The following is a 15,249-nucleotide window of genomic DNA, read 5'->3' as shown; positions in this document are numbered from 1 at the left end:
GGCGCCCTAGACGCTGTTCTAAGTGCTTTTACCTGGCTTAACTCATTTCATCCTCACTACAACCTCGGACAGACGCTATCATTAAACCAATTTTACAAAGGGGCAAAACTGAGGTTCAGAGGGGCACAGCCGGGATTCCAACCTACCAAAAGGCGTGCCCTGGATAAGCATCGACTACAGTAATGAGAATCCGAACTGTAGGAGCCCTAAGGGAGGCATTAGACACAACCCAATAACCACGGCGCCTCAATTTCTTCCTTTGCAAATTGTAGCAATATCCAGCTTTGCCCACAGGGTGGAGCCCTGTGGGCGAGAATTTCACCTGCGCATGCGCCTTTACCCACAAGGCCTCTTGCACTGGCTCCGCCCCCCTTTTTCAGCACTCACGTCGACACTTTACGGCCCTTTCTCTTACCCTCCAGTGAAAAACACAGCCAACCTTGCCGGTGGTGTCTAGCTGATCCCTCCCTACACCGCGCGGATTGGGTGCTCTTACCTCGAGCCCTGCGCTGACTGGCTCGTGTCGCTGCCACTTCATTTCAGCCTAGTGGCGCGCGGCAGGGCGGCTACCGGCGGGCGCGTGAGCGGCGGCGGCGGCGGCGGCGGAAGTGGTCGGCGAGCCTGCTCCCCGCCGACAGCATGGTGAGGGCAAGGCGGTGGCAGGTCTCTCCGGGAGGCGGGGAACGCGGCCGCCGAGGGCCCTCGGGGCGGGCGTTGAGGCAGGGGCGACGCGGAGCTAGCATGCAGTCAGGGCCTCGTTTCTGCCCCCCGGCCCCAGACGGGGACACAGGCCGGAGAGGGCAGGGAGGTTTCCCAGAGCATCCAGCCTGTCAGTCTCGGGGGACTTAGAATTGGACGAACGTGTAATCAATGTGTCAGCCTACCTGCCATCTTTCCACCTTGCAGATGGGGAAACTGAGGCCTGAGAGGGGACCGCCAAAGGGTCCGGTGAATACCGAAGAGTGAATTCGGGCAGGGGAGTGGCTCCGAGTGCATCCGACCCAGTCTAACTTCATATATTGGAAAAGTGGAGCGACAGAGGGCCGATCTGAGTTCTCAAATTAAACCGGTTTTGAGAATTACAGGACTTGCAAGGGCCTTTAGAATGTTAGCACAGTCATCTGTGTCTCTCATTTTAAGGCTGGAAAAGCAGACCCAGAGAGCGGGTTTGCCATCTCCCTGGATCACACTGGATGTCGTTTCTGGAGAAGGGAGCATTTTGAGCCAGGAGTGGACTTAACTGTATCCTTCCAGTTCGGTGAAGGAAAATTGAGGCCCTGCCGGGAAGCCTCTCCAGGACCATGCTGCTCTCAGATCCTGAAAGTTCTGGATTTAGGTCAGAGAGAGTGCCCCTGCCTTCAATGTTTAGACAGGGAGGTGCGTCTGGCTGAGAGCCTGGGACTCTTGATCTCGGGGGTAGTGAGTTCAAGCCCCTCGTCGGGCCTAGAGGTTACCTTAAAAAAAAAAAAAAGAAGAAGATGGATAGACAGGGAAACAGGACCATACAGAAATTCAGAGCCAGGCCTCCTAGGAGAGTGTCTGGCCCATCAGCACCAGTCTCTCTCTCAGGGTCATTGCATGTTTCTCAGAGCTTAAGGTTAGTAGAGGTTTGTACTAAATACTGCTGGCTGGTGCAGGAAATGAGAGAGGTAGTGGGTTCCTCTGCTGGAGGGCAGAGTTGGCCTGAGGGGATGGGCAGAACTGGAAGCTACCTTCCCCCTTAAGTTCCTTGGAAACAGGCTCTTTTATTTTATCCCTGATATATCCCTAGAGCCTAGAACAGTACTTGTGCAAAGAACAGACTCTTTTTCAGCCTGAAGAATGCCAGGAAGGGACAAGGCATGACAGACTCCCAGTTCCCCAAGGTCATGATGAGGCAGGAAGCAGGGGTCTGAGGGTGTGTGTGTTTGGGAGGGGTCTCCATAACAGCTTCCTGAATTGGGAGCCTCAGGAAGCCATCTGGTCTAGTCTTAGATTGGTCTAGACCTGACAACCAGACCCTAGACATTCTGAAAAAGCCCAGACGAAAGGATGCTCTTTCCTGAAGCTTTTGACTTTCCCAACTCCAGATGGCCCTGTCTTCTGAACAGTGTCCTAGCCCGTCCCATCTCCCTTGGCACCTTCAAGAACTTCTTCCCAGCCAAGTTTTTTAAGTTCTCGGGGAATCTTCCCCTCCTCTCTGCTCTGTCTCCAGCAGTTTGGGGATGAGGGTCTGGAAAATGGCAGGATGTGGACACTGCTCCAGGCCACGCAGCCTTGGAGGACTGTCCCCAATACCACCTCTACCCAACTGAGCCTCTCCTTTTTTTTTTTTTTATGTATTTATTTGACAGAGAGAGAGCACAAGCAGGGGCAGTGGCAGGCAAAGGGTGAGGGAGAAGCAGGCTCCCCCACTGAGCAAGGAGTCCTACGCTTGGCTCCATGCCAAGACCCTGGGATCATAACCTGAGCCAAGGCAAATGCTCGACTGAGCCACCCAGGCACCCCTGGGCCTCTCCTTTACTTATCTGTGGGGTGGGGCAGGTATCCCACCCACGCCATGTGCCTCCCTGGATGGTGTGTGCATTTTCTTGTGTATTTGTTCAGCAGATATTTACTGAGTCCCTCTCGAGTCCCTGGCCCTGAGTTCGGCACTGGACAGAGTCCACACCCTCTGAGTTTTCCAGTCTGGCCAGGGAGACGTAATAAACAAGATAATTAGAGACTGGCTGTGTCCTATAATGGAAGCAGCAGGGGGTGGCCCAGGTGGAAATCTCAACCCCTAGATGAGGTTATTATGAGGGCCTGGCCAAGCGAGGTAAGAGGTGACATGTGAGCAGCCACCAGCCTGGGGAAGGACAACCCAGGCGGAAGGAACTGCAGGAACAAAGGTCAGACGGCAGGATTGGGTGTGGCTAGTGAGAAACAAACTGGGCCACTTTGGCTGGAGGTGGCTTGGCCTTGTGACTCGTTGGGGGAGTTAGATGCGCAGGGGAGTGTTGGGAGCAGGTGTTGGTCACTTCTGTGTCTTAGACATCCTCTCAGCTGCTTTGTGAATAGTGCGCTGCCCGTGACAGCCAAGGAATCTCTGGGTTCTCCAGGGCTGTGCTGCCAGTAGCTGGGACAGGGGAGAGGCCAGCACGGGCACAGAAGCTGCGCACACCATAAAAGGACTCCTGTGGGGCCCCTGCTGACAGGCTTCAGCTTACTTTCATGGGCTGTCTCAGGATCTTGCCGTGGTGTCCCTGGGAAGGTCCCTCCTGCTCTGACCACTGGTCCCTCGTCTAGAGGGGCCTTGGCTTTACCTCTCTGCCTCTCAGTGCTGAATCCGTCTTCATTCTCGCCTTCCAGGCCCAACCTTGCTCTGTCCCCTCTCAGGCGATCTGGGAGGAAGACCTGAGTGTGTCTTCGCTCTGGTCCACGTTCCCATCTTGGACACAAGAGAACAGGCTTGCTCAGGAAAGCCTGAGGCTTCGCCACAGTAAAAGGCGACTGAGGCTTATGGCCTCCGTGTGTGAGTCGGACCCATGGCTCTCTACCCCTGGGTACCATCGCACAGATGAATTCCAAATGAGAGGGCAGGAGCCGCAGGTTGGCTAGGTCGGGGCCCCAGCCTGCTTGCCTGTCCTCCTCTGAGCAGTCACCCCTTCTCCACGTGGCCCCTTCTTCCTTTTTACCAGGAAGCCAGTGCAGGAAGTGGGCTTGGGCCTGGCTTCCTGCCGCCACTGGACCTCCCCTAGGCGGCTCTTCTCAGGAAAGGTTGTGGGCTGTGGGAATCCCCCTCAGGCCTTTCCACAGGAGCCGTCCTGTGGGAGTTGGCCATTTCTGGCCTCCAGTCCCCCCCACCTAGAGAAGCAGCTGGCCTGCTTCGGGAGTGTGAGGGCAGGCCGAGACTCCCCTGCAGCGAGCTTCTGGGGGTCAGGCTGACAGAATTCCAAAGCCAGTGCAAGGTGCAGTGAAGCTCCCGTCCTCCCTGAGGCAGTGAGTGTCTCATATGTGGGACCCTTAGACCAGAACCTTGATTTGGCCTTGCTGGCTGGGCTATCGTTGGATCCTGGACCCAAGCACTGCCACCTGAGTCACCCTCCTGGAGACTGAGAAGCAGGCTCCAGTGTTGTATGGGTCGTGATTTGTGTTCCCAAAATGAAAAGAGCTGATTTTTTAATATCTTGAAAGCTGACTGTATGTGGGTGAGTTTTTTAAAAGATTGCATCTCTTATATGCTGTTACTTGTAGTAACGACAGATTTTTTTTTTTTCTGGAATGTTTTTCGCCTTACCTGATGAATTTTCTCACTGAAAACCCAGTTTAGATGTAGCCACCCTAGATCGAGGTTGCTACCCAACAGCCTGGCCGAATCCCTCTTGGTCCAGTCAGGGCTGCCCTTCGAGGCGTGGGCTCAGCATGAGCTGACTTCCAGCGGATGGGGTCAAGCCAGGCTCTATCTCTTACTAGCTTTATAGTGGCAGGCAAGTCCCTCAGTCTCTTTTTTTTTTTTTTAAGATTTTATTTATTTGACAGAGACAAAGCGAGAGAAGGAACACAAGCAGGGGGAGTGGGAGAGGGAGAAGCAGACTTCCCATGGAGGAGGGAGCCCAATGCGGGGCTCAATCCCAGGGCCCCAGGATCATGACCTGAGCCAAAGGCAGACGCTTAACGACTGAGTCACCCAGGCACCCCAGTCCCTCAGTCTCTTAAGCCTCAGTATCCCCATCTGTAAAGTGGGTGTGACGACAACTGTATATGAGGATGAAAAAGAAAGCTGCATCTATTTAAAAAAAAAAAGATTCTATTTGTATGAGAGAGCGAGGGCCCGTGCATGCGTGGGGAGGGAGGGGCAATGGGAGAGGGACAAGCAGACTCCCCACTGAGCACAGAGCCTGACACAGGGCTCAGTCCCAAGACTCTGTGATCACCACCTGAGCCGAAGTCAGACGCTTAACCAACTGAGCCACCCAGGCGCTCTGAATGAGAGAAACATCAGTTGAGCAAAAAAGGCAAGCTGCAGAAGGATCCTTGTGCTCTGGCACTCGTGATAAGCGTGGAAGGCTAGGCCCTTTCCTGTCAAAGGTGTGAATATAGGCAACATGAGTTGTAAAGAAAGGCCCAGAATGGTCAGCACCAAGACCAGATGACTGCTGCCTCTGAGATTGGGTGTGGGGGAGTATTCCAGGCTTTATTTCCTAAACTGGGAGGCAGGTATGTGTCCTGGGGTTGGGCAGAGTTAGGAGCACGCATTTTCTGTCGGGGGTCAGGGCCATGTGTTCCTGCACCCCCAGCGCAGTGATGAGCTGGCAGATTTGTGAGATTGGAGTCCCAGCCCTGCCCAAGGGCCGGGGCCCCTCAGTGCTGATCAGACAAGTTATGTGTCTTTGTTTGCCTTCCAGCTTCCCCTGTCGCTGCTGAAGACGGCTCAGAATCATCCCATGGTGAGTACATGCCTGTCAAGGGCAGCAGGTTTTCAGCGGGAACCAGCCTCAGAACAGGGACAGGGACACTGGGCAAAGGGTAAGGTGCCTCCAGCCAGACCGGCTTCCTCCCTGCCCACAAGACAGCAGCTTATTCTCTTCTCCCTCCTATGCATGTCAGGACCTGCTCTTAGTTCTGCTGCTTATAAAAGTAATACATGCTTATTAAAAATGTCAAACACTAGAGGTCCTTAGAAACTAGAAACTCCTCTTCATTACTCTTGCCAACAAATTAACGATATCTTTGATACATGCTGGTTCAGACAACTTTTTTTTTTTTTTTTTTTTTAAGTAAGGTCCATGCCCAACATGGGGCTTGAACTCACAGAGTGAAGATCAAGAGTTGCATGCTCCACCGACTGAGCCAGCCAGGCACCTTGCACATCCAGGCTTAACATATGTGTAGAAACACGAATGTGATTTTTTAAAAACACAGATGGGATTGGGGTGCCTGGGTGGCTCAGTCCGTTAAGCATCTGCCTTTGGCTCAGGTCATGATCCCAGGGTCCTGGGATGGAGCCCCACATCGGGCTCCTTGCTCAGCAGAGCCTGCTTCTCCCTCTCCCTCTGCCTGCTGTTCCCCCTGCTTGTGCTCTCTCTCTGTCAAATAAAGAAATAAAAAACCTTAGGGGCGCCTGGGCGACTCAGATGGTTAAGCGTCTGCCTTCGGCTCAGGTCATGATCCCAGGGTCCTGGGATCGAGTCCCGCATCGGGCTCCCTGCTAGGTGGGAAGCCTGCTTCTCCCTCTGCCTCTGCCTCTCTCTCTCTCTCTCTCTCTCTCTGACTCTCATGAATAAATAAATAAAACATTTTAAAAATAAAAAAAAAAGAAAAAGAAATAAAAAACCTTAAAAAAACAAAAAACAGAAAAACACAGATAGGACCACATAACACACGTTATTCCCTAAACGACTTTTGCCCTTCATGATACAGTGTGTCACTATGTTCTGTTCTCTTTCTCTTTTTTATTCCGATATATAATTCACAAACCATACAGTTCAACCTTTTTTTTTCTTTTGAAGTTCTTATTCTTTTATTTAAGTAATCTCTACACCCAACATGGGGCTTGAATTCACAATCCTGAGATCAAGAGTAGCACGCGCTTCTGACTGAGCCAGTCAGGCGCCTTTACAGTTCAGCCTTTTAACACATACAACTCGGGTATTTAGTACATTCACAGCGTTGTAAACCACCACCTCAGTGTAGTTCCAGAACATTCCATCACCCCAGAAGGAAACCCCATTAGCAGTCCCCATCCCCTTTCCTCAGTCCTTGGCAACTATTAATCTGCTTTTTGTCTCTATGGATTTGCCTGTCCTAAACATTTCCTGTAAATGGGATCATATGCTGTGTGGCCTTTTGTGTCTGGCTTCTTCAACTCTGCATGATGTTTTTTGAGGTTCAGCCAACCTGTAGCATGTCGGGGCTTCATTCCCGATGGCCCTGGCCATGTGATAGCACATTGTATGGACATACCGCATTTTGTGTATCCACTTGTCTGCTGATGATGGACATTTGGGTTGTTTCTACTTCTTGTCTGTTAGTGAATATTTTGGTTGCAATGAACATTTGTGCACACATTTTTTTTTTTAATTTTATTTTTCATTTATTTGAGAGAGAGCATGCACAAGCGGGGGGAGGGGCAGAGGGAAAGGGAGAAGACTCCCTGCTAAGCAGGGAGCCCAACATGGGGCTCGATCCCTGGATCCTGGGATCATGACCTGAGCCCAAGGCAGACGCTTAACCGAGTGAGGCACCCTGGCGCCCCTGTGCACACATTTTTGCCTGGATGTTTGTCTTTATTTCTCTTGGTCAAATACCTGAGTCGATTCTTTTTTTAAGTCTCCACTTATCTTCAGAGTGATGGGCTACCTGCTTGTTTTCCCAGAGCACATTAAAATAGATGAGTAATTGTTGGACTGAAAAGGTGTTTTCAGACCACCAAAGCTCACACACATGCTGTCAAAGAACACCTGCCCCGGGGCACCTACCTGGACCAACTGAGATGTGCCCTCCTGGCTGTTCTGAGTCAGCAGCCACTGCTACCCTAACCTCACTCTTTCCTTGAAAGATTTGTAGAGGATTTTTTGGTGGTTTTTTTTGCTTTTTGTTTGTTTGCACAAACAAAACCCAGTTTCATCATGGAAGACTACAATGCCCAGCAAAATGTACAGAGGATGCAGAACATGTCGCCTGTAAGATGGGCCACTGGGGGCGGGGGGTGGGGCAGTACTAGGCACCATGTCCTGTGGCCACCGGGTCCCACGAGGTCCCATGTCTGAATGAGGCCCAGGCGGTAGTCACCCAGCTCTTAGGGGTAGGGCTGCCCTTCCCTTGGGGCCTATGGCTGACTTGGGGCCATTTCTCTTCCAGTTGGTGGAACTCAAAAATGGGGAGACATACAATGGGCACCTGGTGAGCTGTGATAACTGGATGAACATTAACCTTCGAGAGGTGATCTGTACATCCAGGGTGAGTGCCCTGCGCCCGACTCTGTGCCCACTGCCTGGGGGCAGCATGGCCGCCAAGTTCCCACATGCACCTGGGGCTTAAGGAGCCTCAGCATCCTCAGTGGAGTGAAAGCCCCTCCCTGCCCTTGTGGGAGGAGTAGGGAGGGGCATAGCTCAGCCAGGTCATCCTACCAGGGTGAGGCTTATGGAAGGGGTGGGACTTGGGGGCGGGGCCTGAGGGACTGGGAGGGGTGTGGAGGGGGCAGAAGGGTGGGGCTGCGCGCCCGCTAGTACCCTGGACTTTGCACCTAATGGGGATGCTGCCCCATCCCCTGTGGCTCGTGCCAATCCTAAACAAGAAGGACTTAGGCTTGTGGGGGCACTTCTGGCTACAGATCCCAAGTGTACAAAACAGGCCTGACCTTCCTTGTCAGCCTCTGCTGCCTTTGGTCCTGGCTGTGGACATCACCGGCCAAGCAGGCCAGAGTGGTGTGGCCATGGGATATCCAGGCCACCAGGGGGCGAGGGTGGCCCTGTGGCCCTGTGGAGCAGGAGACTTGTTTATCTCCTGAGGCCTGAAACCAGGAAGTGCAGGGCCAGGAGCACCACTGGGTGGGCCAGGGCTGGGGGACAGTTCTCTAGGGTCACAGGCCTTCCCAGCCCTCAGGATGAGCCACAGAGCAATGAGGATGATGACCGTGGTGAAGGCAAGGCTCCCTCCTGTGAACCTGTGCTGGGGTCGGCTAGGGCTTGCCTTCTGCCTTGATTCCAGTCTCCATCCCCCTGTTGACAGCAGCACCCTATGTTACAGGGGAGGAAGGTGTGGGGGGGCCCAGCCAAGATGGGGCTGTCTTGAGCCCATGGGCAGGTGCCCCTGAGCCTTGCCATACCAGAGTACAGCAGAGCCCTAGGCAGCCCGTCTTACGCCTGGTCCGTCCCCCTGGATGGTTCCCATCCCAACAGGCAGACTGGTAAGGGTGACTGTCTCCCCTCACCTGTGTGGCTCTGTGCCCCGTTTCTTGTGATGGTACATTGTGGGACAGCTTCCACTAGAAACTTCCTCCTGGTTTTCAGGCCGCACTTGTGGTGGCAGGGGTCCAAGCAGCTCCAGTGTGGCTGTAGCAGCCATTGCCACAGTGCACAGCCGAGCGCGTGGCCAGTAGGTCTGTGTCCACCTCTGGGACCTGGAAGCAACCACCGGTTCACAGAGCAAGGTCAGCCAACCTCTGTAGCCAACGGAGACTGGACACGTAGCTCCTCCTGGGTAGTCTCCCTCTGTGACCTGCTGGTTGGAAGGAGAGGCTGCTGTGAGGTTCAGTGTCACTTGGGCTGTCCAGCCTCCTCACCTGTAAACAGGTGCTCGCAGCTCCTCCCTTGGGCAGCAGGCAGCCTGGGCAGGACGCACACACCCCAGAAGCTGAGAAAGCACTGGAGAGCCAGGGTTGGTTGGAAAGTGGTTAGCTCAGGCTGCTCACTCTTGCCATGGAACACAGAGTAAGCTCTGGTTCCTGTAGGGAGTGTGCTGGGCCCAGCCTGTCCTTGGCTGAGGGAGAGCCGAGCCCTGAGCAGCCAGCCCCAGCACTGCGCTTCCATGGAATCATTCAGTTTCTGTCAGGCTGTAACTTTGCATCCCCACAGACTTGGCCCCTTGCCTGCCCTTCCTGGGAAAGGAGTGCCCTGAGACCTCATGAGGTTCCTGTGTGGGTTGGGGGCTTGTGCACATTCCTGGGAAGAGTTGGCCTTTGAACTTTCCCTTTGTCCTATTGAGTGTCTCCGCTGGCCCAGACCAGCCAGACCCAGGCACTGCTGACGAGTGTCATGCATGAGGAGTGGGCCTTTCAGGGAGGCTGGGAGCAAGGCCTGTTGGGGGTCAGAGTTAGCCAGACACAGAAAAGTGGGAACAGCATATGCAAAGTGCTGGGGGCAAGAAGCCCACTGTGTGTGTTCCAGAAATTTCCATCTGGAAGGCACGTCATCGAGAGCTGAGTGAGGGCAGCCAGGGTGGGGCTGGATGTCAGGCCCTTGGGAGCCACACTGAGGAGTTTGGACCTTGTCCTTGGGCCAAGGGGGCCCTGATTGGGTTCTAAGCAGGACAGTGTCTTGGTCTGATTTCTAGGGATGTGGGGAGAGGAGAGGGCTGCCAAGACTTCTGGCTCAGGGCACGAGGGGTGGGGCTGGAGAACTAATCTGAGGGAAGAAGCCCCGGGCTCCTGCCCAAGGGCAGCAGGAGGGGCTGTGGAGGAAGGCCTTGTGCTGGTCACAGGGTACATGGGAATGGGGGGTGGGGGGAGGCAGTTGATGTCCTAGGACCTGCAGGGTTGGCATTGCTCTGGAATCTGTGACTTTGCAAGCCTCCTAATCTCTCTGGCCTTAATTAGCTCCCCTGAAAACTGGCACCATTGGTCGCTGCCCCTGGCCAGCCCCAGGCTTGCTTCCCCACCCACCTCCCGCCCTCTTCACAGAGTCTCTATCCCACTTATTTGTGTCCCACACCCACCTCAGAGCCTGTCAGGAGATAAGTGGATGAATGAATGAGTCAGGGCACATAGAGAGGGTTCCAGAAGGTAGGTTCCAAAAGGCTGGGCGAGCTGGGCTGTGGCCAGGCTGTGTGGCAGTGCCTGGTGCGAAGGTCCCTAGCCGCCTCTGGGCTTTGGGCTGCAGGAAACAAAGCTGAGGATGAGGAAGCTAGCTTATGTGTTTCCCTGCCCCTTCCTGGGTAAAGGGGGACCCAGAGTCTGGAGAGAGTCCGCTGGAAGGAAGCTCCCCCCACCCCCCATGTCAAGTCTGGGACTGAACTTTGCAGGCGTGAGGCCAGGTGCAGGCGGGCTAGGACGGTGGCCCAGGTGGGAACAGGAGCACGAGGGGACAGACACGCCATTGCCCTCCGCACCCACGCTGCAAGGACCCCCCCCCCCAATCTGAGACTCACCCTCTCTCGCCCAGGATGGGGACAAGTTTTGGCGGATGCCCGAGTGCTACATCCGTGGCAGCACCATCAAGTACCTGCGTATCCCCGATGAGATCATCGACATGGTCAAGGAGGAGGTGGTGGCTAAGGGCCGTGGCCGCGGCGGCCTGCAGCAGCAGAAGCAGCAGAAGGGCCGAGGCATGGGGGGTGCCGGGCGAGGTAGGCCCTTCTCTCCCTCCCCCCACCCCCCCGCCCCCAGTAGGCTAGGCCGCAGAGTCTGCCCAGGCCTTGCCCAAGCTGAAGGGTGACTGCAGCACGTGGCAGCCATCCCGTCCCAGTGTTGACATTCTTGGGTGGTGCCGTCATGGTGCCACAGGCCTGGCTCTGAGCCCCCTCCATAGAGCTGGGGGTTATGACTCACAGGGTTCCTCCGGGGCTGCCGAGGCTGCTCTTTGCTGCCTGCCCCGGCCCCATAGCCCCAACCCAGGAAGCCTGGTATAGCCCTGGCGGGCCGTGCTGGCTCCCCCACCCCCCTGGGCCCTTCTGCCCAGCAGTAGTCCTCGGGGCTCCGGAAGCCTGGCTCCAGCCCAGCAGACTAATGCAGTGCCCGTGCAGACCTGGGGCTTGCGCCCTCGTCTGATGCCCACCTGTGTCTCCCGGCAGGTGGTCTGGGCTTGGTGTGCCACCTCCCTGGCTCGTTTCCCCTCTGCAGAGAGAGTCTGGTGGTCCCCGCCTCACCAAGGCTGCTGGCGGGGATCCCAGCTCAGGGCCTGGCACGAGCCCCTTCCCTGCTGTCACTCCTTTTCACAAGGCCGAGTTCATTCCTTTCTAATAGACTCCCCTCATCCTACCCACCCCCACCTCCAGCCACCAAAATTATAAATCTGGCATAAACTTCAATTTGTTGTGCAGTCAGCTGGGTCCTGAGCCTAGAGGCCATCTGCAGACCCTCCCTCCCTCCCCCCCCACACACCCCGCTCCTCTTGGGGGGCCCCGGCTTTGTCTCTTCCATCTGGAGGGGCCTTCCGTGTGCCAGGCCCTGGCTCCCCCCCCGGGGCCTCACAGGCAGGGCCAGAAAGGATACAAGAGCCGGCCCTGAGCTGAGGCTCACATGACAGGAATGAGCCAGAGGGAGGAGGTCTGGAGGGCACTCCAGGTGGGGACATTGCCAAGGCCTAGGGGTAAGCAGGGCTTTTTCCATACCTGAGGGCCAGGCTCTTTGTGCTGAGGCCACCACTGCTAAGTGAGATGCCCAGAGGAGCAGGGAGGGAGGGAGGAGTGATTAGCTTAGGCCACTCTAAAGAGAGACCATGGGGCCCTCGGTAGCAGGTGGAAATCTCACCCTGTGGCAGAGCTGCCCTTGGCAAAGCCGGTCTTGCCCTGGGGGAGGTGAGGTCAGGTAGCCCCTGCAGGAATGGGCCTCCATTCCGACAAGGCCCACTGCGTGTTTGTGGTGGAAGGGGGACTGTGTGTGCCTTTCTGTGCCCCATGCCACTGTGGTCCTTCCGGGACCTCCCTGGGCAGGGGCGTGTTCTAGCCCTGATTACTCAGCCTCCCACACAGCTCCTACCTTGGGCTCCATGTAAAATATCTTAGAAGCACAGCTCCATCACTGGCTGGCAGAGGTTAGAGGGCAGGGAGCTCCCCTGTCCCCACCCCTTGGCCGGACACACAGAATCTCCCAGTTGTTTCTCTCCTGGGCCAGGGATGTGAACAGTGCTGGAGAAAGAGGGAAACCTGGGTCCTCAGAGTTGGGGGCCTGTAGCCGGCCCCCTGGGCTGAGTCCTGCCCCTATTCTGGGTCTTGCTCCCCTCCTCCTGGAAACCATCTGGCTCTATCCTTCTAATGACTACCCCCTACCCTGGCCCCAGGCCCTCTCCCAGGAAGCCTTGCCCAAGCTCCAGTGTGACTTAGAGCTGACCTCTGTCCTCCCTGGCATCCCTCATACCCCTTGGGAGCTGGTCTTGTCCCTTGTCAACACTGAGAACTTTCTGGAGCACCACCCCCACGTTCTCAGCTGGGCCTCCAAACCCGGTTCTGCTGCAGCCCCCTCCTCTGTCTCACAGGTGTGTTTGGTGGCCGGGGCCGAGGTGGGATCCCAGGCACAGGCAGAGGTCAGCCGGAAAAGAAGCCGGGCCGACAGGCGGGCAAACAGTGAGCCGACCCTCCGTCCGTCCCCGAGAGACTGAGCCGCCACTGAGCATCTGGTCCCGCTCCCTGAGGCTGTGTTTCTACTCTCCAGGTCACAAGTGTGTTCAGAACAAAAAGAAGCAGGTGTTGGGGAAGAGCCCCCCTCCCCACCTGTCATTTTGTGATCCTTTTTACATAAAGTACCCCCCCCTTTTTTTTAAGCCAGCAGTTCTACAGTTGGATATGTTATTCGGTGTTTTTGGTTTTCTGAAGTCTCCAAGCTGACTTGATTCCTGGAAGAGTCTGTGTTTAATGTGTCTTTAAAGCCCTCGCTCTTGTTTTAAGGGCGGGCACTTTCCAAACAGGCTTGTTTTGCATTTTGAGTTGGATCCTCGTGTGGTGAACAGACCGGAGGTTTTTATTTTAAGCTGTTTGCACTGAGATTGACAGCCTTGGGAGTTTCCTGAAACACGGACCTCAGGATTGCCTTTTGAAAACAAATACGTATGAACGTATGCCACAGAAGCTGTTCCTGGGACATTGCTGGGCCCTGCCCCTTTGCCTCCTCTCTCCCTGTTTGTGTCACAAGAATAAAAACAAATACAACTACAAACTGCAAATTCATTTTTTTTTTTTTTTTTTTTTTTTGAGTCACTGGGCACATCTAGAGTGTGGTATCCTCAGGAAATCACAGTCCGGTAAGAGAAGTTTCCTTTCGAGGGTTGCTGCCTGTCTCGCCAAGGGGAAGTATTTCAACAGGACACTGGTTCCATGTCCCTTGATTTCCTTTTTAAGAATGACGTTGTCTGGGCAATGGGAGTGGCCCTCCTGCGCTAGGTTTACCTGTAACCCTTGCCCCTTTGTGGAGAGGCTTGATGAGGGGGAGGGGGCAGTGTGATACCCATGCAGCCAATCCTTGGGGCCAATGTCCTGCCCCCCATCCCTGCTTTGTAAGCACCATTCACACCAGAGTTCCCTGAGAAGCTGTGACAAGCGGCTGCCTCAAAGAATGTGCTAGGAAGGCTCTTACCTCCTCTCCAAGTTGGGGCACCGTCTGTCCACACCACGGTGATTTGCCTGGGATGTTGAGCCAGCACTTTTACAGTGTTTCTGTGACACTGTCTGCGGGCCGATTGTCCTTTTTTATTGTAAGTGAGGGGAACTGCCGAATGGCCTGGTGCTGGGAGGCAAGACGGGGTGCCAGCCGGTTCCCGTGGGACCGGATTCTAATTGTCACTGTGTTGAGACCTGTTCGGAGGGGCGATCAGAGTTGCCTGAGAACTCCGCTTGTCGGAGCTGCCAAGTGCTAGCCAAGCGCTCTTGCAGATACCCACATTTAAGACTCAGCCCGCCTCAAGAATGTGCTCTGCCCCTGCCCCCACCCCATCATTGTTTTTCCCTCAGGCACCGCTTGTGGGACCTGCTGCAGCTAGAATGCTTGCCTAGCACTCTGGCACAGGCTGGGACAGGGCATGGGGGTTTGAGTGGGACCTGGGGGCGTCTGATAAGCCCCAGGACTGGAGAAATCCCCTCTCAGAGATGTGGGCTGCTGGGGTGGGTTGGGGGGTTGGCGACGAGGCGCGGGGCAGGAGCGAGAAGGGAGGGACTGGCAGGGAGGGAGGTAGCTGGGTCCCCAGCTCCCCTCCCCCATGGCCCTGGACTCAGCGGCCCATAAAAGCCTCCGGGGCCCTGGTCTGGCGAGGCTTTGATAAAAGCCGGGGTCAGGTGTCCAGCTCCGCAGCGAACGGCTAGCCCTTTGGAGGCCCCGCCCCTTCCTGCTTCGGGCGGTTCGGTTTTTCCTCCCAAACTGAGGTCTGCGGGGTGAACGCCTTCGTCCTACCGCCCTGTCTCGCAGTTTAGGGTCTTGGGCCCCCGCGGCGCCCGCCCTCCCCACGGCTCTGCGCTAGGGCTCAGGCTCCCGCTGGGAGCCTTCGGGAGCCTGCGTGCGTAATCGCGGCTTCCCGCGTGTGTCGCCACACACGCCGGCCGGCCCTGACCTTTCCAGCCAGGCAGCGCGGGCTGGCGACCCAGTCCCCTCCTCTCCCGCCGGTGACGTGAGCCGCCTCGCCAGCCCAGGCCGCTTAGGTGCGGTGGGCTTCCGGAAGGTTCTATCCTTCTGAGCTGGCTGTCGGGACAGCCCCGTTTTTCAGTCTCCTTCCTGGTTGGTTTCGAGAAACGAGCCTCAGCCCCCTCAACAAGAAAAGAAACCAAAAGCTCCCAGCTAGTTCCTAGACACTGGGCCTCGATTTTTCCGCCCTTCTGATGGTTGTCGACTGGGGTCTGAGCCCTCATCAGCTGACTGGTGCATGACTG

The 15,249-nt window shown here is 55.7% G+C and overlaps 1 protein-coding gene across 6 annotated transcripts; it reads left to right on the top strand.

Moving 5' to 3' along the window:
- The first annotated feature begins 425 nt into the window (after nucleotides 1–425).
- On the top strand, nucleotides 426–13,556 carry LSM4 (LSM4 homolog, U6 small nuclear RNA and mRNA degradation associated). 6 transcript variants are annotated; one of them, XM_025885177.2, is made up of 6 exons: nucleotides 426–642; nucleotides 907–1,336; nucleotides 5,367–5,408; nucleotides 7,822–7,920; nucleotides 10,842–11,025; nucleotides 12,873–13,556. In XM_025885177.2, exons 3-6 carry the CDS (start codon nucleotides 5,406–5,408, stop codon nucleotides 12,962–12,964), a joined length of 378 nt encoding a protein of 125 aa, XP_025740962.1. In that variant the 5' UTR covers nucleotides 426–642; nucleotides 907–1,336; nucleotides 5,367–5,405; the 3' UTR covers nucleotides 12,965–13,556. The 6 variants fall into 6 exon arrangements, with proteins under 6 accessions (XP_025740962.1, XP_025740961.1, XP_073757107.1 ...); XM_025885176.2 differs by lacking the exon at nucleotides 907–1,336; XM_073901006.1 differs by lacking the exon at nucleotides 426–642 and having other exon boundaries at nucleotides 1,286–1,377.
- The last annotated feature ends 1,693 nt before the right edge of the window (nucleotides 13,557–15,249 follow it).

Source organism: Callorhinus ursinus, unplaced genomic scaffold, assembly GCF_003265705.2.
Source record: "Callorhinus ursinus isolate GAN/ISIS: 27379988/994484 unplaced genomic scaffold, GSC_fseal_2.0 scaffold15, whole genome shotgun sequence".
Taxonomy (NCBI): domain Eukaryota; kingdom Metazoa; phylum Chordata; class Mammalia; order Carnivora; family Otariidae; genus Callorhinus; species Callorhinus ursinus.
The sequence above is the reverse complement of the archived record's forward strand: the minus strand, read 5'-3'. Positions and strand labels throughout refer to the sequence as shown.